This window comes from Musa acuminata, chromosome BXJ1-3 (assembly GCF_036884655.1).
Source record: "Musa acuminata AAA Group cultivar baxijiao chromosome BXJ1-3, Cavendish_Baxijiao_AAA, whole genome shotgun sequence".
In the NCBI taxonomy this organism is placed as follows: Eukaryota; Viridiplantae; Streptophyta; class Magnoliopsida; order Zingiberales; family Musaceae; genus Musa; species Musa acuminata.
Window position 1 is genome coordinate 999,516 of NC_088329.1, and position 17,717 is coordinate 1,017,232.

Here is a 17,717-nt window from a genome sequence, read left to right on the forward strand (position 1 = left end):
CGCTCTTTCCTACTTCCAAGTCCCTCAGACTAAAAATTTTCCTTTACAATCGAGGAGAAAGGTCACATCCTTTAGAGAATTTGGCATCATTCTTACTATTCGAATCGATCATATAGGTAGCATTAGCAATGAGAGCCCTCAGAATCATCTACCTTCACCAAATTAATGCATGGAAGAAGTCGTGTGCAGATGAGAGAGAGAGAGAGAGAGAGCGTCTGTTTCTATCAGAATGGAGCGATGGAGATCAGTACCACTGTGCTCAGGTATATTTCAAAGCTGGGTTGGGCCCAAGCCATAATGGGCTGGCCTTACTCAAAGCTCACTTGATCGTTTGCGGTGTCAGAGACAGGCCAGAGATTTGAGTTCCGCCATTAGTGAGCCTGAGGACATGAAACGAAGCCGGCCCGCCATTAGTGAACCCCACGGAGGAACCTCCTCCACCACCGAGAAGTCGTCTTTCTTACATCAATATCTGGTTATTTGATATTGATGTGGATTCAGAGTTAATCGAGGTCCTACTTTGTATTCGTTTCAGAGCGAAATGATATAGGACGAAGAGAGCTTTAGTCCGAACCATTTAGTATTACGACGAATGTATTTCCGACAAAGACTTTCTGATACTTAAGTTAGTTTACGTTCAAAGAATTCAGTTAAATATATGAAAGTGGGTGTCTGGATAAAGTTTGAAGTCCTAAAGAATACACATAAGGAATCTTTTTTATAGTACGATTTGACTCATCACACTTGAGGCCATGATTAAATGTCCCAAGTAGTTGTGCATTTTCTCTAGTCACAAATACGATTATGTAATGTCAAATCTAGGGAACATGAGGTAACAATTCACTATGTTAGATCCCATGTATTAGTCTCTATTAAGGCGTCGAATCGATCACTTTATTATTTGAGGGGCGATGATGTATTGTTCATCAGCGTTAAAGGTATCGGTCACATGATAATGATGAAGTGTCGACGGTTTTTTCACATGCCATCATATCCCTATCAAGAAAAAAAAATATTTCTCAATCATTATGAAAGATATTTTGAGTCAATCTCCGATAATACATTATAAATGTTACATCTAATTACCATCGTTACATCAGACTTATCTATATTGCTAAACTCAAGACAAACGAACAATTAATACATGATTATCCATATCGATATCACATTATTTATAAAAAAAATATATATATCCTAATTAATATTTCACATGGATTTGAATTATTCAACAGAGAGAGGACTTTCTTTGGGAGTTGTTGGGGGGATCGATGTACTAATTTCTTGGCTACACAATCCCACATATTTAAATTCTGTGATGCTTCTCGTACTTGTTTTATTGTCATAGAAAATTGCACTCCGATGTTATAGTGTCTCAAGGAAAAAAATCATAACATCATCATTTCTTATTAATCCATATCGATATCTTCTGCTAACTCTAGGAAGAAAATTGCAAGAATATGAGTGTATTTTCATGTTACTTGACTTCATTTGATCACATTAATATGTGGCACAAGTTCACTGTAATCATCTTACAATTGAGCATTTATTTAACCCATAATGAATCAGATTTGTATTCATATAACATATATAACAGCTGACACACAAATATATGTATACGAATATTTTCTTCCTCAATGGCTCATCGTTGTATCGACATAAAACTTGTTTCCTAAGCCTGCCCAAATGATCTCCATCGATCGTCGGAGACGAGTATCTATCTATTCGTTTTATCTGCCCCTTTGTACCTTCTTATTCAGAACTCACGATTCTATTTCCTAATTTTTAGAAATCGTAATCGAATAACATCGACTTTAGATTCTAGTGATTTTGATTTTCACTCCCACGACTTATTTTTCTTTTAAGTTTTATTAAAAATAATTTAAAAATAATAATTTTATTTCTTAATGTCACTTTGAAAATTAGATGTATTACAATACATATAATGAGTTTAATGACATAAAAAATGATCTAAAATTGATAAAATTATCATATATTATTAGTGCTAGATATCTCGATCATTCATTCGATCGATACATCGAATAAGTATTTGTTGTCTTCCCGGATGATCTCTTATTTTTGTTTCTCTATCTTGGTTCGATCATCCCTTGAGCCTCAATTGATTCGAAGCCCATAGGATGAATCTCCACACGAACGGTTTGTGTCGAAATCGAGTTCGTCCAAGACCAATTTCAAAATCGAATCATCCAAAGGCCGGTGTTTGAAATCGAGCTGCACCGGATTGATTCGATATGGTTTGGAACCAACAATCTATCAGGTAGGTTCAGTTTTAATACCGACCTGGTTCGGTTCTAATTTGATTCCGGTTCGAACCGGAACGAGTCGACCCGTTTGGACCTCCTTTCCGTTAACTTCCTCCCGTTATTATTCCCTCTTTATGTGGCTCTCTTTACCCCCTCATGCCATGCGCTTCTCTTTAGCTTCTTCTTCGTCAGGGTAGAGTCGCGTGGCGCGATGGATGACGGCTTGGAGAGCTCGGCATGGGCGGGGGTGAGCCCAAGAATCTCCTTCTCCTACGAACCCCCCCAGGCCGGCATCTCGGACTCCACCGAAGGCGGCGATCGCGGGGTCGACGCTTCCCTTCCCCTGGTCATGCCCGTATCGTCCGACTTCGACTTCGGCCTCGACGCCGGCGCCATTATCTCCCACGATTCTTCCCTCGCCGACGACCTCTTCTCCGACGGCAAACTCCTCCCCGTACCCATCAGGAATCCTCCCTCCTCCTCGTCAGCATCAGCGTCGGAGGCGGGGAGGAAGCGCAGCAGTCTTCGAGAGATCATGGCGAGCTCGGACGAGGACGACGCCGGCATCAGAGGGCCATCCCGGAGCAGGTCATTCTGGCGGTTCCGCAGGAGCAACCTTTGCCCGCTTCCACTGCTGCGGAGCAAGTCCTCCGGGTCAAGCGCCGAGCGGTACTGCAACATGCCCACCATCAACACGACCGCCGGCGTCAGCCCATGGACCGAGTCGAGGACGAGGACGAGGACGTACTACTATTGTTCGGGGAATTCGCGGGGATCGCAAGGCAATGCGGTGAGAATAAGTCCGATCCTGAACGTGCCGACGCCGAGCAGCCTGAGCATCTTCGGCTTCCTCCTCTGCAAGCGTGGGGACAAGGCCATGGCCAAGAGCTCAGCCGTGACTTGTTATCCATAGTGTGGCGTGGGCTGGCTGGTTGGGAATTATGAGTTTGCTTGTAGTAATTATAGGAGCTACTTTTTCATGGGGATCAGCTGTCCCTTTTCTTCTGCCTTTTTGGTAGGTCTCATCACTCTCTTCGTTTGCTTATTTTTAGTTCTACATTGGTTGGGTAAAGTTCGCCATGTGGTTTTGCGGAGGTTTGGGGTACGTTTGCCATTGACTTTGGCTACTACTGCATTATGTGCTTTCTTTGGACTGCAACTCAGCTACAATCGGTGGAAAGGTGACGAGGTAATCACTATTATTGCGGGTATACGTACTATTTCATGCTCCGTCAACGGCGTTTAAGTAGTGAAAACAAGTTATTTTGGTTGCATGCAACCATCATATATATATATATATATATATATATATATATATATATATATATAAAGGGATCTACTTACTTTTGGTCGATCTCTCGATCATGATGTCTATGGCATGTAATGAGAGGCCATTGTATACTTGCATGTCTATGGCATGATCTCGATCAAATCGTTTTACTTGCATTTGATACAGTTCAACTAATGTATAAACATTAAAGTGTTTAATATACCCAAAGCGTCCCTTCAACATATAATATGTGTGATCAAGATAAAAGAACATGTGAAGCGTCTAATATGTTCGATTTGTCCTTCTTGAACATATTTGCTTACTTTAAAAATTTTTAAGGTGCTTGATACACCTAATATACCAATCTTGTTCTTGATGTGTTCACCTACGATAATAAATATTCAAAACATCTAACCCACTCGAAGGATCCTTTTGCATACAACTAATTTGCCCAAGACAAAAAAAAAGAAGAAAAAAAATGTACTCAATATGTCCATCACCTATTTTCTTACGCCCTTTGATGTGTTCGCCCAGAAGAAAAAAGATATACGAGACACCACTTAAGTAATTTTTTATATAGATAATAATTGTCGAGATCTCATATGTACGTTATGCTTTAGAATGAAAAAGTCCTTATCTCATTCTCACAAATGAAACTCGATCAACCCAACCATGATAAAATGTCAACTAACACACCATCTTAGATATCGAAGATGACGAAGCATTAACTAGATATGCCACGTCCGCATGACATTTAAAGGGGATATTCTCTTATCAAACAGTTTAATATTTTATAATCGATGTCATTTATAAAATTATATAAAGCTGTACTTTTTAATTTACTAAAACTTACGTAAACACTTTAACTTCTTACAAGTTTTTTATTTTTATTTTCATCAGTAACAAATTAAAATATATTTAATTAAAGGGGTTCTTGTAGATGCATTTTTTTGACATTTGAACTAAAATAAAATATAAAATACGAGCGCTTTTACAAACAAGAGATATTCACTCCGATCTAACCATGATTATCACATAATATCCTCTCAATATAAACATATTCTTTCTTCTAAATTGAAAAATAAGTTAGGTCAAATCAATTTTTCCATGTCGATTTGAGAATCACCATATTCTCATTAAAAAAAAAACTAGACCAAACAAAAAAGAGTTAAAATTGAAAGGTAAAAAAAAGAAAGAATGAAATAGTAAAAAAAAAAAAAGGAAATACTAAAATAGAAAGAGTAATGGAAAATTTTGAATTTTCCTTGATGGACATGTTGTTGGGGGTGAAATGAGAAATTCAAAAATGAAATCACTCATCTACCGTATATCTCTGCCCAACAAATGTCATATAGTGTTGGATGGTAGTCATCAATGCAATTAAATATTAGCACATAGTCATCAAAATGGTACTCTTATCTCTCTCCTTCAATAGATAATTCAATTGGGTAACAAACAAACCACACATTCTTAAATTTAGAAAAAGGACTTAATAATCACTTCTCACGTACAGGTCAAATTAATCAATTAAGGAAATGATATTAAACAAATACCGATTAAAGCCAGACAAAATAAATAGAGACTCAAAATAAATAGATAAAAATTTGAATTGGATAAACAATAATATGAACAACTTAATTTTTTAGGAAAAAGACCAAATATATCTATAATCATAAACCGCTAATCATATGCTTTTAAACAAACCAATTACCAACATACAAATCACAAGAACTCGATGGTGTTTAACATAGCCTAATCTCAAAGGACACATTAAATATGGCCTGGGAAGGCCTCTCTTCATTTCTCTTCCTCTCCATCTGATGCTTTCTGTAGTTTCTTCCCTTGATTTGGTTTGTTGTGGCTCTCTTTCTTGCTCTGCATGTAAATTCTCTTCTCTCTTCACTATTTTAATAATGCTAAGGGTGAGTGAAGGATTCGCTTTAACCCGCCATTCCTTCAGAGGATACAGCAATTACACCCCAACATTTATGTTGTGGTCACTACCCCTTATTTTCTGTACATAAGAAGAACAACAGTTGCTGTTTATGATGGTCAATGATAACAAATACCATGATTTCTCATGCTATTTCATTCCTACCATGTGACAGTCTTACACGAGTGCAGTTGTAAAGGATCTGTAGACATTAGACAGTAAAATAAAACCAAGCTTGTGTAGTCAATCTATTAGATGGTTCGGATAGGCACAGGAAACTGCAAAATATAACTTGTCTAAAGGCATCACACTTAATTAACATCCTCAGAGTAACACCAAAATACTCAAAGGCCCCATTAAATCATTTAAAACTGTTACATAACCAAAGAGAAGGATGGAAAACTACAAATTAGAGTGCTGTTATATAATTAAATTTATTATGCTAATTACTCAGAACTCCAAAAAAAAAAAAAACAGAGCTTTAAATCTGACATAGAAACTTGCCTTGTTACTTGTAGGGGATTCTCTAACAGATCAAATTAGCATCATATTGTCATAGCCTAATTAATCACAAGACCTATGTCTACTGATTTCTTGTAAAGCACATAGTTTCATCACAGTATCTAGCCTCAAAGCAACAATGCCACCTGCTATTGACTGGAAGAGAAGCCAGGCTTGCTACATGAAATTTTCCAAAAGGACGGAGATCAATTCATTATCTAGAAACCACGAACAGCACTCCATCTCATCAATTCATATAGAAAATTCATAATATAATAATGTAATGTGGAACAAGTAATGTGGCAAATAAAGACCTATATAAAGCAGTGTGATTGTCGAAAAGAAACTAAGCTTGCATCAATATACTGAAACTACAAGAGTAATATGAGGTGACCTGAAACAATGCTATATGCACATGCATGAAGTTTGAAGTATTTCAGCTCTCTTGGTCATATTACTGATGGATACTCGGTTTCAGTTTTTATTCAAGTTTCTCTGCTAGCTAAACAAAGATGCATGTCTTTTTGGAAACATCAAAAGTTTGAAGCAAGAAAAAATAACAAAGATAAGATGTATCAGTAGAACTTTTGCACGGTTGCATTCTTTCTAACCAGATTTGTATATTCAAATATCCTTCCATGTCATTAGCACATTTGCATGATTACACACTAATAAATTACAAAACATATACCAGGAGTAGCATCTGAAGGTAGTATCAGCATCCCCTGCATGATGAAACCATGCTGTTGATCACAAATCTTTTACCCATTTATCTACTTTTGCATTTATCCAGAGCAGAATCAGCTCTTCAGAAAAACAGAAAAAAAAGAATCCATGAGACTCTAAAGCGCCCTATAGTGTTAATGCCAGAATCATACTTTAGTCCCCAGCCCAAAGATCGAAAGGTCACGATCATGCACATCTAATTTTTGACTGAGTTTCCTTAAAGAATTATATGTGCATAGAAGCACAAGATATTTGAGAAGCTGCTCTAAGCATTCTAGGTTGACACATTACAATGGGCCCACAGGTGTTTGAGAGATCTCAAAGTTGACCTTTAAGTTTTTCTTGAACATGAAAGAATGATCGATGACATCTAAAGGCAGAGAAGACAAATTATGTATTTCTTTGGTTTATACACTACAAATTTATGAGAAGAGACATCGACATTAGAAGCAATTAGCTTCACGACCTCTTTAGCTTCTCTTCGTAGCTCTTGCCAGACTCCACAAAATCTTCAAATCAACTTGGACAATTTTACCTCTGGAAAAAGAATCCTTCCAGAATAAAATCATTATAATTTGATTTCATTTTGGAAATAAAAACACACAACTTCATCAGCAAAGAAAATGCAATAGACAATATCTACAAACCTCAACTTCTCTATCAAGGCTTTATGGGAATGAAACTCTTCTTAGATCTAAATGGGAATGAAACAGTAGAAAAAAAAGAAACTGAACAACCACACGAAGAAGAGATAACACAAACTTTTATTATTTATATTCAAACTTCATTTTACAGATGAATAGGAAATTCTAGGAAATTAAACTAACCACGTTACAGGATTACAGCAATAATCAGCATCTAAACACCATTAATGCTCCCTTCCTCTGCAAACTCCTAAACTTCTGCAGCAACAACAACGATAACGATGACTAAGAACAATTCAATGAGTTCAAATTTGAAAAGTAATTCAATAAATTAGGTAAAAATGTACTTTTTCGTACGAGTATACCAAATAGGACTACCTTAATCATCAACTTTGTATGTTTCTGGAGTCACCTCCGATAACCATAAACCAGGGAAAAGCGACTGCAGAAAGAATTACCAAAAGAAACAGCATAAAGAAAGCACAAATTAGCGACAGAAATCAAAGAAGTTTGATCGATAGCCAAAAGCAGGAAATCGAACCAAAACCATAAAAAAATAATCTTTTTGCACATGTCTTACATCGAGCTGTCGCTGGACGATTCTAGGCCTCTTCTTTGGCCTCCGAGGGGGCTTCGTCCCCTTCATAACCCAAAAGTCATGTTCAATCTCCTCGCGCGACAGCGAGATCGAGAATTTCCGGCGTTCCCGCTTCTCCGAACCATCTGATCTCCTCTTCATCATCTCCGTCACCGGGCAGTTTTTCTCGGCGGCCAAAGGCGACGGAGACCGGAAAGCCGAGAGAGGGTGCTGGTACTGCCCGTTCTCGGACGGCGCATTACAGGCCGCCCTCCGGGTCCTCAGATTCCAAGGCCTCGCGGCTCCCGCCGCCTCCGCCGCCGCCACAGCCGCAGAAATAGATCTCTCCGCCTCCGATTCCTCCCATCCTCCCCCCTTTCCGTCCTTGGAGCCCTTGAAACCAGTGGACCGCTTCGGCGGGGAGGTGAATATCTCCGAAGGGGATGGCGGCCGGCTTACCGCCGCGGGATTCACCGATCCGGATGCGTCGCCGGGCGGGAGGTTACAGCAGCGGAGGATGCGATGGGAACCCCAGCTGCCGGTGGGGAAGGTGAAGTTATGCAGTCTCGACCGGGAGAGTCGCGGCGGGGGCGGCTGCTTTGGCGGACGCGAAGAACCGAAGCGGTGCTCCTCCTTCCGCGGCTCCAACGTTTCGTCGAGGCGGTCCTCCTCTTCTCCAGAAGCGATCACCATGGAATTGGGTGCTGCAAAGGGGGCGGCTCTGCGACTCCGAAAGGGAGGAGTATTCGAGTCTCGCGGCGTCGTTTATACAGGAAATTAAAATCACCGATTAATTCAAAATAATTTTAAAAACCGACGACCGTGATTTCATCTTGATGTCATCTGATTCAATCGTGTCCACACGATTCGCCTGCCCGTTTCTCCCGTCGTTTCGGTCAGGGCATCCCATGATTCCATACTTCTACCGCGCAGCGAAAATAATAATAATATATATATATATAGGAAAATTGGAAAAAAAAATTGAATTAACGGTTCTTGTATTCATCAACAAAATAAACTCTCGTACTTTTAATCGCTCACCCGGATTCCGTATCTGATTTGTGAGTGGAGGACGTAAGCACCACGTGACCTGCCGCTGCCGCTCATCACAATGCAGGTATAGGAGACGGGTAAGAAATCATCGTGGCTACGTAACAAGCACAAGAAGAGGAGAGACGAGAACTAACAAAAGGCAAAGCTACAGAGGGCTTGCTTATGTTGCCGTTGTGGACTCCGACGCAAGAAGAAGAAGAAGAAGAAGAAGAAGAAGAAGAAGAAGAAGAAGAAGAAGAAGAAGAAGCCAACGCAGTCAAACAAAATGCAAGTATGAAAAGTCCGTTTATATTAATAATCCTTATTTAATGCACGAACACAAGTAAATAAACTGGGAAGACAGACAGACAGCGCAGTAGTAACGTGTCAACATTGAGATCGTAGCCATAAATAATACATGTACAGATGACTTTGGTTGAATGAAGCCGTTATACGTACGAATTATATATATATAATAAATTTAAATCACAGAAAACATTAAAAGAAAAGAAAAGAGCTTTTCACTTGTTCAAATACAATCAATCCTTGAAGGGTTGGGTGTGTGCTTTGTAGTTGGATTGATATTGAGTGAATTTTTTTGACTTGAGATTTTTTCGATACTCAAATTAATTTCTTAGGTAAAGATCGAACCACCGATATCGACCAACTCAACATGTCTGGCAACATCAAGTTAGAATTAATATGATTTTTCCTATTTGAAGGATGAAATGCTGACTGATGTGTTAAATTAAGATGGATTACGCTAATAATTTATCATATGTGTGATCATATGATAAGTGTCAAATATTCCCCCAATAATTTATCATACTTATCTTCTCTTTACAGAATTTAATTCCTATAAATTATCCCTGTCATTATCTCTCGCATCCACCGCAGTGGCTGATGGTCCAATCATACGTCCTATAATTTAACATCCACTACATCAAACTATCATTGGATAATCTGAGAAAGGAGTGTTGTCATTCATAAGAAAAAGCCATCGGTATTCTGAGGATGATAGCAACGTGATCCTATTTTTTACTCAAAAAAAAAAAAAATGTTCCTTTTACCTCAATTGAAAATCGAATTCATACAATTATATATATATCACTTAAGTTACACAAAATATCTAAAGGTTGATCTCGAAGAACAGTAATGTTTTGTTTGATCTTTCCGTTCATACGTGGATAGTCTAAATTTTCATAAATATGCCTATTTCATCGAGCCTCTCTCGTATCTTACGCCTTTTGTATAGACAAGAAATTTCACTATCTTGGAACTATTACAAGTACAACGATTGATATGTCATTTTTACTCGATTTAACACTTTAGATGGGATATGATCACACAAGGTTAATGATGTGATGCAAACAAAGATGTCGAGTCGACCCCATGAGATTAGCCATACAATACTGACATGGCTGCTGACTCGATAAAATTATTACTTCGTAACCATAATATTTGACATACAATCTCGTGATCAATTGATTGTCAAATGATGTGTAAAAATTTTCGATATCCGTCACAACCTCAACCTAACAAACGCCCGTCATACTATTAAGAAAGACTTCTAGGTGTGGTCTTTAAAAGATTTTTTTGAATAAATATACTCGTTAATTTTGATATTTATCGAACCCTCTTTAGCTTATCGGACACACCCCCAACCTAATATTTATAAGATGTCGGCAAAAATCGCTTGGTAACTTAGCACTTCAGCGTAAGATAAACTCAGAAGGAGAACCCAAATCTAACCCACATATCGAACAATCAAAATACATCATAACAAATATTATGCATGAGGACATGAGTATTCTACATGTGCCCATAAATCTTTTATGATTTGTGCAACCATCACATTTTGGAAAACACAAAAAACCTACCTTTAGTGGAGTAACGATTTCACAAGTGCGTAGAACCCAATAGTTACCCCAACAAAAAATAGACCTCAAACATTGTCGTGCCAATAGTTACCCCCACATGCCTTCGTTGGTTGCACGCATTTTCACCGCACCCTTCTCTCTTTATGCTTACTCTCCCCTCGCACGCGCGACGAGATCCGAACCCAATCAATAACCCACACACAAAACCATCTCGAAATGCCTTGTGTGTGGTGGCCTCACACTCTATACCCATCTCTTTCCTCCAATGATGATGAACATTATAAATTTAGATATATAATAAATAATAAAATTTTTTAAAAAAATTATAAGTTTGTGAATGCCTCAACTTTGAAAAATTGATAGATAGCAATCTTTTTTTTTTAAATGGCCATCATAACATTGCCCGTCGATCATCTCCCTCTGCCCCACTATCGTCCTCCTTTGATTGTCTATGCTTTAATGAGCAAGGTTGGCCCTGTCGGTCACCCCCCTTAGTGCGTATGGGGGCTAGGTCCTCTAGCTATCCCCCTCCTCTCCTTTAGCCGCTTGAGTCTCCATGTATGGGTGGGCCTCATTAACCATCCTCTCTCCTCCCATAGCTACCTATGACTCCATGTGAAGGTTGGCTCTGTCAATCGTCACCCTACGTGCACACATAGGCAAGCCTGGTTGACTACCCCCTCTCCTCCTCTAATTACTTGTGCCTTTATGCATAGGTTGGCTCCGCCAACCATCCCCCCCCCATCCCTTGGTCGCCTATTCGATCGCGTGCAATCTGACCTTATCGATCACCCTTTTCATGCACACGATGTCCCTAAGGTCCAACAAGGGCATAGAGATGATGGCAAAGACAACAAAGGGAAGAGACGATACGGGGGTTCTGAAGAGATTACAGGGATAAATTAATCATTTTACATAGCCAGGGAGTTATCTGAAAATTTATCAAAGTTCAAACATTTTTTTATGAAAAATTATCAAACTTTGAGGGTCTTTTCAGAAATTGACCGAATAATAAAGTCCGATATGTGGCTTTTCTATAATTTATTGGGTAATATTTTTGTTCTCTTTCTTTAACCCCCTCGCCTTGAGGAGACTCCATTCACCCTTTCTCTCTTCTCACCGTCTCGCCGAACCAACGTCAAGCGACCCTTCCCTAGCCGTCGGCCTTGGCCTCCGCCGCTGACTGCTTATCCTCGTGCCCACCGCCGGCTGGGTCGTACGTGGTGACGGGCTCATGGTCATCTCGGCGGAGACGCCATCCAGGCGGCCGGATCCCGTAGCGGGTTCGGCGGCCGCGGCCACAACGGAAGCTACGCCCGCTCGAGGAGAGACGCAGGATAGCCTCCTTCACAACCTTTCCTTCCCGATCTTGAAGACATGGGGCGGCCACCGGGTGCTCCGTTGCATGAGCGTGAACGGCAAGAGGGAGATCGTCGCCGGCACCGGACGGAGATCGGAGGCGTCGGAGTCGCCGACCCGCGCCCAGGAGAGTGACTGCGGCGGAGACCCCGGGATCGAGGAGGTCAGGGAGAAGCTGCTGGTTCATCTTCGGGAGGCGGCGGACCGGATGAGGCTGGTGGTCCCGCTTCCGACCAAGGGTAGGGGAGGCGATGCAGAGCAGCCACCGGCCCCGGCGTCAGAGGTGAGCATCGATTCCGACGCCAACTCGTCGAAGGCGCCGGCGGTGCGTCCTTGGAACCTGAGGACGAGGCGGAGAGCCGCAAGGGTTCCGATGGGGATCGAGCGGCACCTGAGCGCGCCGCCGCCAGGCGCGGCGGAGAAGAGGACGGTGCGGCTCAGGTCAGAGGCCCCGGAGCGGCGGGAGTGGCCCAGGTTCTCGATCTCGCTGACGAGAGAGGAGATCGAGGAGGACATCTACGCGGTCACGGGGTGCAGGGCCCGCCGCCGGCCAAGAAAGCGGGCGAGGGTCGTCCAAAAGCAACTCGACGTAAGTTTCTTCCCCCACCTTCACTTCACTTTTTATCTTTTCTCCTCATTTTTGGCTCTGTCGGGTGCCCTTTTGATCCAAAAACCCATATTTTGCCCATCAAAGAAGGATTTTTGATGTTGGTTTCCCTCTTCTCTCAGTCGTCGTTCCCGGGGTTATGGCTGTCGGAGATCACCGTCGACTCCTACAGGGTTCCTGATTAGAGGTAAGCTTTCCTTGGGTGACATGATTGCATTTTTCTCCGCCAAGCATCCCTTTCCAGCTGCATGGAGTAAGCAAAATCCATTAATTCCTTCAACCTCATATGAATCCTCGTTGTGTGCAATTGTTCCTGTCTGTCTGTCTCCGATCATTTGTAATGGACTAAGGTTACCAGTCAGTGTGTTCATTAAATGTGTGCTTCCCCTTCATTGCAAAGTTTGGAGCTTTTGAGAGTTTCCTCACGCCATATGAGGATCGGAAGGAGGCGCCGCCGTTGTCGTGGTCGTCGTCCCTGTGACATCACATCGGCTTCAATGCGTGTTCTTTAGCTAGAGCGACATAAGGCTCGTGCCTTTTGAACGACGACCTGTTTTCTGCAGAAGCTCCAGCATCAGAATGTTGAATCGAGCTCCGTTTCAGTCTGCTCATGGATTGTGGCATTCCACGCAAAAGACAAAGGGATAGCACCACCATAACTTTACGCATGAAGTAAGTACCAGTAGGCGGATCATAATTAATAAGTGCACTTGATCGCAATCAAAGTCAAGTCAATCGACTTTGCTGATGATTAATAGTATTGCATCACGACGACTGTTCTACATGACCTAAACGGTGCGGTGGCCAAATTGTCAAATGTTTTGTCATGAGATTTTTCTAAATGAACTATGTTAGGATTAATTACGATAGGATAGGTTTCCTCACGTCTAAGCGAGGACGATCATTGTGTTTTCTCCTTCCTCACACGCACATGAGACATGCAAGGATTAGGCGTAAGTTTCCTCACATCTAAACAAGGATGATTGTTTCCTCACATCTAAACAAGGACGATCATCGTGTCTTCTCCTTCCTCACACGAGGGCTACAAGCAAGACACGAGGGCTACAAGCAAGACACGAGCATGTATGTCTCCGTTCATCGCAACTCAATTTCATATCACTGCAATTCAAACCAAAAAAAGAAGAAATTAACCCCAAAAAAGAGAAAAGGGATCAGCTACAATCATGCATCAACAAATTGAAGTATTTGCAGCAGTAATAATGGTTTCTCTTCTCGTTTGACAAACAAAGATATATAAAACCAACATATTCAGCATAAAATTGTTCACTTTATCCATCAAAATATAAGACCTATCAGATAGAAAGCGGGTGAGAAAATATGTTGAACATAGAAGCAGAAAAGATCATTCAGCATGCTTCCAAATCTAAGTACATATATTATATTCCTTAACCATATTACAAGTCTACAACCTTTATAATTAGAGATTTCCAACTCTTAAGTAGATTGCAAGAGTTCAGAAATCAGTGCTAACAAACAACATCTAATTGAAACACTTCAACAACATATACTTACAGTTTATAAATAATACCTCAGCCCCCAGCAAACAACAGGTCGGATGGAAAACTATGGAGATAGATAGCTAAATAACTCCTAAAAATCTAGAGAGAGCCGCCACAAGTTGATAATTTTTCACACCCAACATATACAGATCAACATCATCATAAAGAAATTATATTTCCTTTCTGGTGTTTATAAATCCACTCACCAAGCGGTCATGAGTACTCCAGTAGATACTTTTGCAACACTCCATATTTTTTGCCTGGGAAGGTGTGCGTCAGGAAAGCAAAGATATTCCGTATGACCTAAGCAATAGCAGAAGAACATACTTAAGAGACCACTTCAGACTTTAGGAGTACCAAATTCCTACAAGTTACTATGACATATTTCACATTTATGTATGAATCATAAAGCATAAAGGAGAGATATCGAGCAGAAAGTCGATGTCATTATGTCCTTCCATAGTGCAATCAATCAGAGGCAGTAAAGACGTTATACAATAAAATTGGTAAATCCACAACATGAAATCCTATAATCTTCACATCTACAAAACATTGAGTTCTAGATAAGCATGTAGAATTTTAATTAATCCATCCAATTAGTCACCTATAAGCATATATTTGGAGTGAAGACCCAAGTGACAGAAGAACAAAATACGAAAAAGACTTAGTGGCATATACAGATCGATTTGGAAGCATTTTAACAACACAAGTACTTCTAATTCAGATATCACACCATGATTAAAGTCTAGTAAGTCCTACTAACTTTCAAGACGGAGTCGGACGGAGAGGAACAGAAGTACCTTAGAACACAATCCTAGATGCTTTCTACCAATTAAAGGATAACTAATGAATGGAGTCCCTAACATGAAGATAATCAAACTCATCAGCACCCATTAGCTTAAATTTTGCAGCCACAATCAGATCTTCGTGCATCAATAATGTGCATAAAACAGCTTCCTCAATGAGCAAAAAGTGTCTCGTTCCGTCTAGGAGGCCTATCAGGAATTGTCCCTGGCTTAAACTTTGAAGCTTCATGTCTAGCCAGCTCTGGCGGCACCGGGCTATTGCTTTGTATCAGCATCTGCTTCAGATCATAGAATACATCACTGTCATGCAGAGTCAAAAATGTAGTTGCAGTTCCTGTCTTCCCAGCACGTCCTGTACGGCCAATACGATGTGTATACATGTCAATTTGATTTGGCATCTCATAGTTGATCACATGAGCAACATCAGGAATGTCAATGCCACGTCCTGCCACATCTGTCGCTACAAGAACATTAAACCTCTTGTTCCTGAATCCCTCAAGGCTGATCTCCCTCTGCTCCTGTGATTTCCCTCCATGAAGTGTTGTCACCCTGTAGCCGAATCTGTCCAGATCCTTAGCCCGTGCGTCTGCAGACTTCTTTGTATTGCAGAAAACAATAGCTGTCTTGTCTCCAAGGTCATCTAGCAGCTTCTGAAGCGTCGGGAGCTTTTCAGATTCCTTCATCATGATGACTCGCTGGGTGATAAGATCAGTGGTTTTACCAGCCGTACCAATTGTCACGACAACAGGGTTCCTTAAGTATTTCCTTGCAAGCCGCTCCACAGCTGGAGGCATGGTCGCACTGAACATGTATGTGGTACGATATATCCTCTTCTCATCGAGCTCCTCATCCTCATTCTCAGGCTTTAAATTGCTAGAAGGCATAGCATCCAAAACACCAACAACTTGCGGCTCAAAGCCCATGTCAATCATCCGATCAGCCTCATCGAGGACAACATAATTGCACTGATTTAGCACAGCATATCGCCTTTCCAAGCAATCAAGAAGACGACCAGGTGTTGCAATCACCACCTCACATCCCTGCCTCAATTTGAATCCCTGCTCCTCGATTGACTGCCCACCAACAATGGAGACCACTTTGATTCCCAGATAGTGGGCAAATTTAACAGTTTCGTCCTCAATCTGCTGGGCGAGCTCACGTGTAGGGGCCATGACAACAGCGTACGGCCCCTCTGCTTCATTCTCCTCACTCATGGGTGGCAGCCTGGTTATGTATGTAAGCATGGGAAGGACAAAGGCTGCAGTCTTGCCGGATCCGGTCTCTGCAATGCCAATCACATCGCGCTGCTGCAGGCCAAGAGGTATGGCAGCCATCTGGATAGGGGAGGGGGTCTTGTAACCGGCCTTTTCGATAGCTTTGAGGAGCTCGGTCCTGAGCTTGCTCTCAGCCCAGCTTCGCATAGGGCGTGGGATCCGCGACCCCTTGAAGGAGATGTTGTAATCCTCACGGAAGATGCGCCAGTCTCGCTCGGTCATTTCCTCGAGCTTCTTCTCGGACCAGTGGCGATCCACGCGCATATCAAAGGAATCATAGAGGTCAGCGGCGGCCTCCTTCTTCCGCAGGGCGGCGGCCTCCTCGGGGCGCTCCTCGAGGCCCTCCTTACGCCGAATCTCCTCACGCGTTTCCTTCTCGTGGCGTGCGGCCTGCTTCTTCTGCTCGCGGCGGTCGACGCCAGCGACGAAGCCACGGCCGAAGAGAAGCCGCGCCTCATGGGGGTTCTGATAGAGGGCGTTCATGTCGCGGGAGGTATCCTCGGTGTTCTCCCAGTCGAAAGAGAAGCGGAACTTCTCGCTCGGCTTGATCACCCGCTTCTTGGGCTTCTTAGACCCCAAGTACTGCTCCTTGATTGCATCGAGCTCCTTGGATCGCTCGCGCTCCGCCTGCTTCTCCGCCCGCGCACGCTCGCGCGAACGGGCCTCGTCCTCGCGCTCCCGCTCCCGGTCGCGGGCGCGTCGATCGCGGTCCCGGTCCCGCTCACGCTCCCGTTCCCGTTCCCGCTCCCGCTCCCGCTCCCGCTCCCGCTCCCGCTCCCGCTCCCGGTCACGGTCCCGATCCCTATCGCGGCCTCGATCCCGATCCCGGTCGCGGTCGCGGTCGCGATCGCGATCGCGGCGGTCGTTGTTGTCAGAGGGCGTCTGGGGGTCTTCAGAAGACGGGGGCTTGGGGGGGTGGTGGTGGTTCTGCTGCAGGAGGTCGAGGGCGGCGCGACGCTGCTCAGCGACGGCTTCCTCGCGTCGCTGGAGGGCAAGACGTTGGCGCTCGGCTTTGGTGATGAAGACGGGCTTGATGTCGGTGGCCGATGGCAGCTTCCGGTCGCGGTCGTCGGCGGAGCGCTTCATGGCGGTGGTCGATTCAGGCGAGGAGAAGGAGATAGGGGAGAGAGATTTTAGGTTACGGGCAGACACGCATAGGAGAACACGTTTTATAGCCTCACGTGACATCCACCGTCGAATTAAACATTTGAGTCGGTTAGCCTATCAAAAATCAAAAATCAAAAATCAAAAATCAAAAATCAAAAATCAAAAATATATAGTAAAAATATTGGAGTTGGAATCAAACATAACGAAAGCCTTAAAGAAT

General features: G+C 42.5%; 4 protein-coding genes across 6 annotated transcripts; 2 read left to right on the forward strand and 2 right to left on the reverse strand.

Moving 5' to 3' along the window:
- The first annotated feature begins 2,472 nt into the window (after positions 1 to 2,472).
- Positions 2,473 to 3,174, forward strand: LOC135635848 (uncharacterized). Its single transcript, XM_065147238.1, has one exon. The coding sequence runs from the start codon at positions 2,473 to 2,475 to the stop codon at positions 3,172 to 3,174; it is 702 nt and encodes a 233-aa protein (XP_065003310.1).
- Positions 3,175 to 5,157: 1,983 nt separating this feature from the next.
- LOC135615002 (uncharacterized) lies at positions 5,158 to 8,662 on the reverse strand. Of its 2 annotated transcripts, XR_010487803.1 has the most exons (4): positions 7,916 to 8,662; positions 7,714 to 7,777; positions 7,519 to 7,593; positions 5,158 to 5,545 (listed from the first exon to the last, which is right to left on the reverse strand). XR_010487803.1 is itself a non-coding variant. In XM_065112943.1 (3 exons), the coding sequence occupies exons 1-2, from the start codon at positions 8,603 to 8,605 to the stop codon at positions 7,715 to 7,717; spliced, it is 753 nt and encodes a 250-aa protein (XP_064969015.1). In that variant the 5' UTR covers positions 8,606 to 8,662; the 3' UTR covers positions 7,444 to 7,593; position 7,714. The 2 variants fall into 2 exon arrangements, 1 of the variants encoding a protein (XP_064969015.1); XM_065112943.1 differs by lacking the exon at positions 5,158 to 5,545 and having other exon boundaries at positions 7,444 to 7,593.
- A 3,251-nt stretch (positions 8,663 to 11,913) lies between these two features.
- LOC135615010 (uncharacterized) lies at positions 11,914 to 13,449 on the forward strand. Of its 2 annotated transcripts, XM_065112964.1 has the most exons (3): positions 11,914 to 12,772; positions 12,913 to 12,977; positions 13,191 to 13,449. In XM_065112964.1, the coding sequence occupies exons 1-2, from the start codon at positions 12,059 to 12,061 to the stop codon at positions 12,973 to 12,975; spliced, it is 777 nt and encodes a 258-aa protein (XP_064969036.1). In that variant the 5' UTR covers positions 11,914 to 12,058; the 3' UTR covers positions 12,976 to 12,977; positions 13,191 to 13,449. The 2 variants fall into 2 exon arrangements, with proteins under 2 accessions (XP_064969036.1, XP_064969034.1); XM_065112962.1 differs by lacking the exon at positions 13,191 to 13,449 and having other exon boundaries at positions 12,913 to 13,151.
- A 714-nt stretch (positions 13,450 to 14,163) lies between these two features.
- LOC135615007 (DEAD-box ATP-dependent RNA helicase 21-like) lies at positions 14,164 to 17,545 on the reverse strand. Its single transcript, XM_065112956.1, has 2 exons — positions 15,111 to 17,545; positions 14,164 to 14,613 (listed from the first exon to the last, which is right to left on the reverse strand). The coding sequence occupies exon 1, from the start codon at positions 17,474 to 17,476 to the stop codon at positions 15,269 to 15,271; it is 2,208 nt and encodes a 735-aa protein (XP_064969028.1). The 5' UTR covers positions 17,477 to 17,545; the 3' UTR covers positions 14,164 to 14,613; positions 15,111 to 15,268.
- Between the last annotated feature and the right edge of the window lie 172 nt (positions 17,546 to 17,717).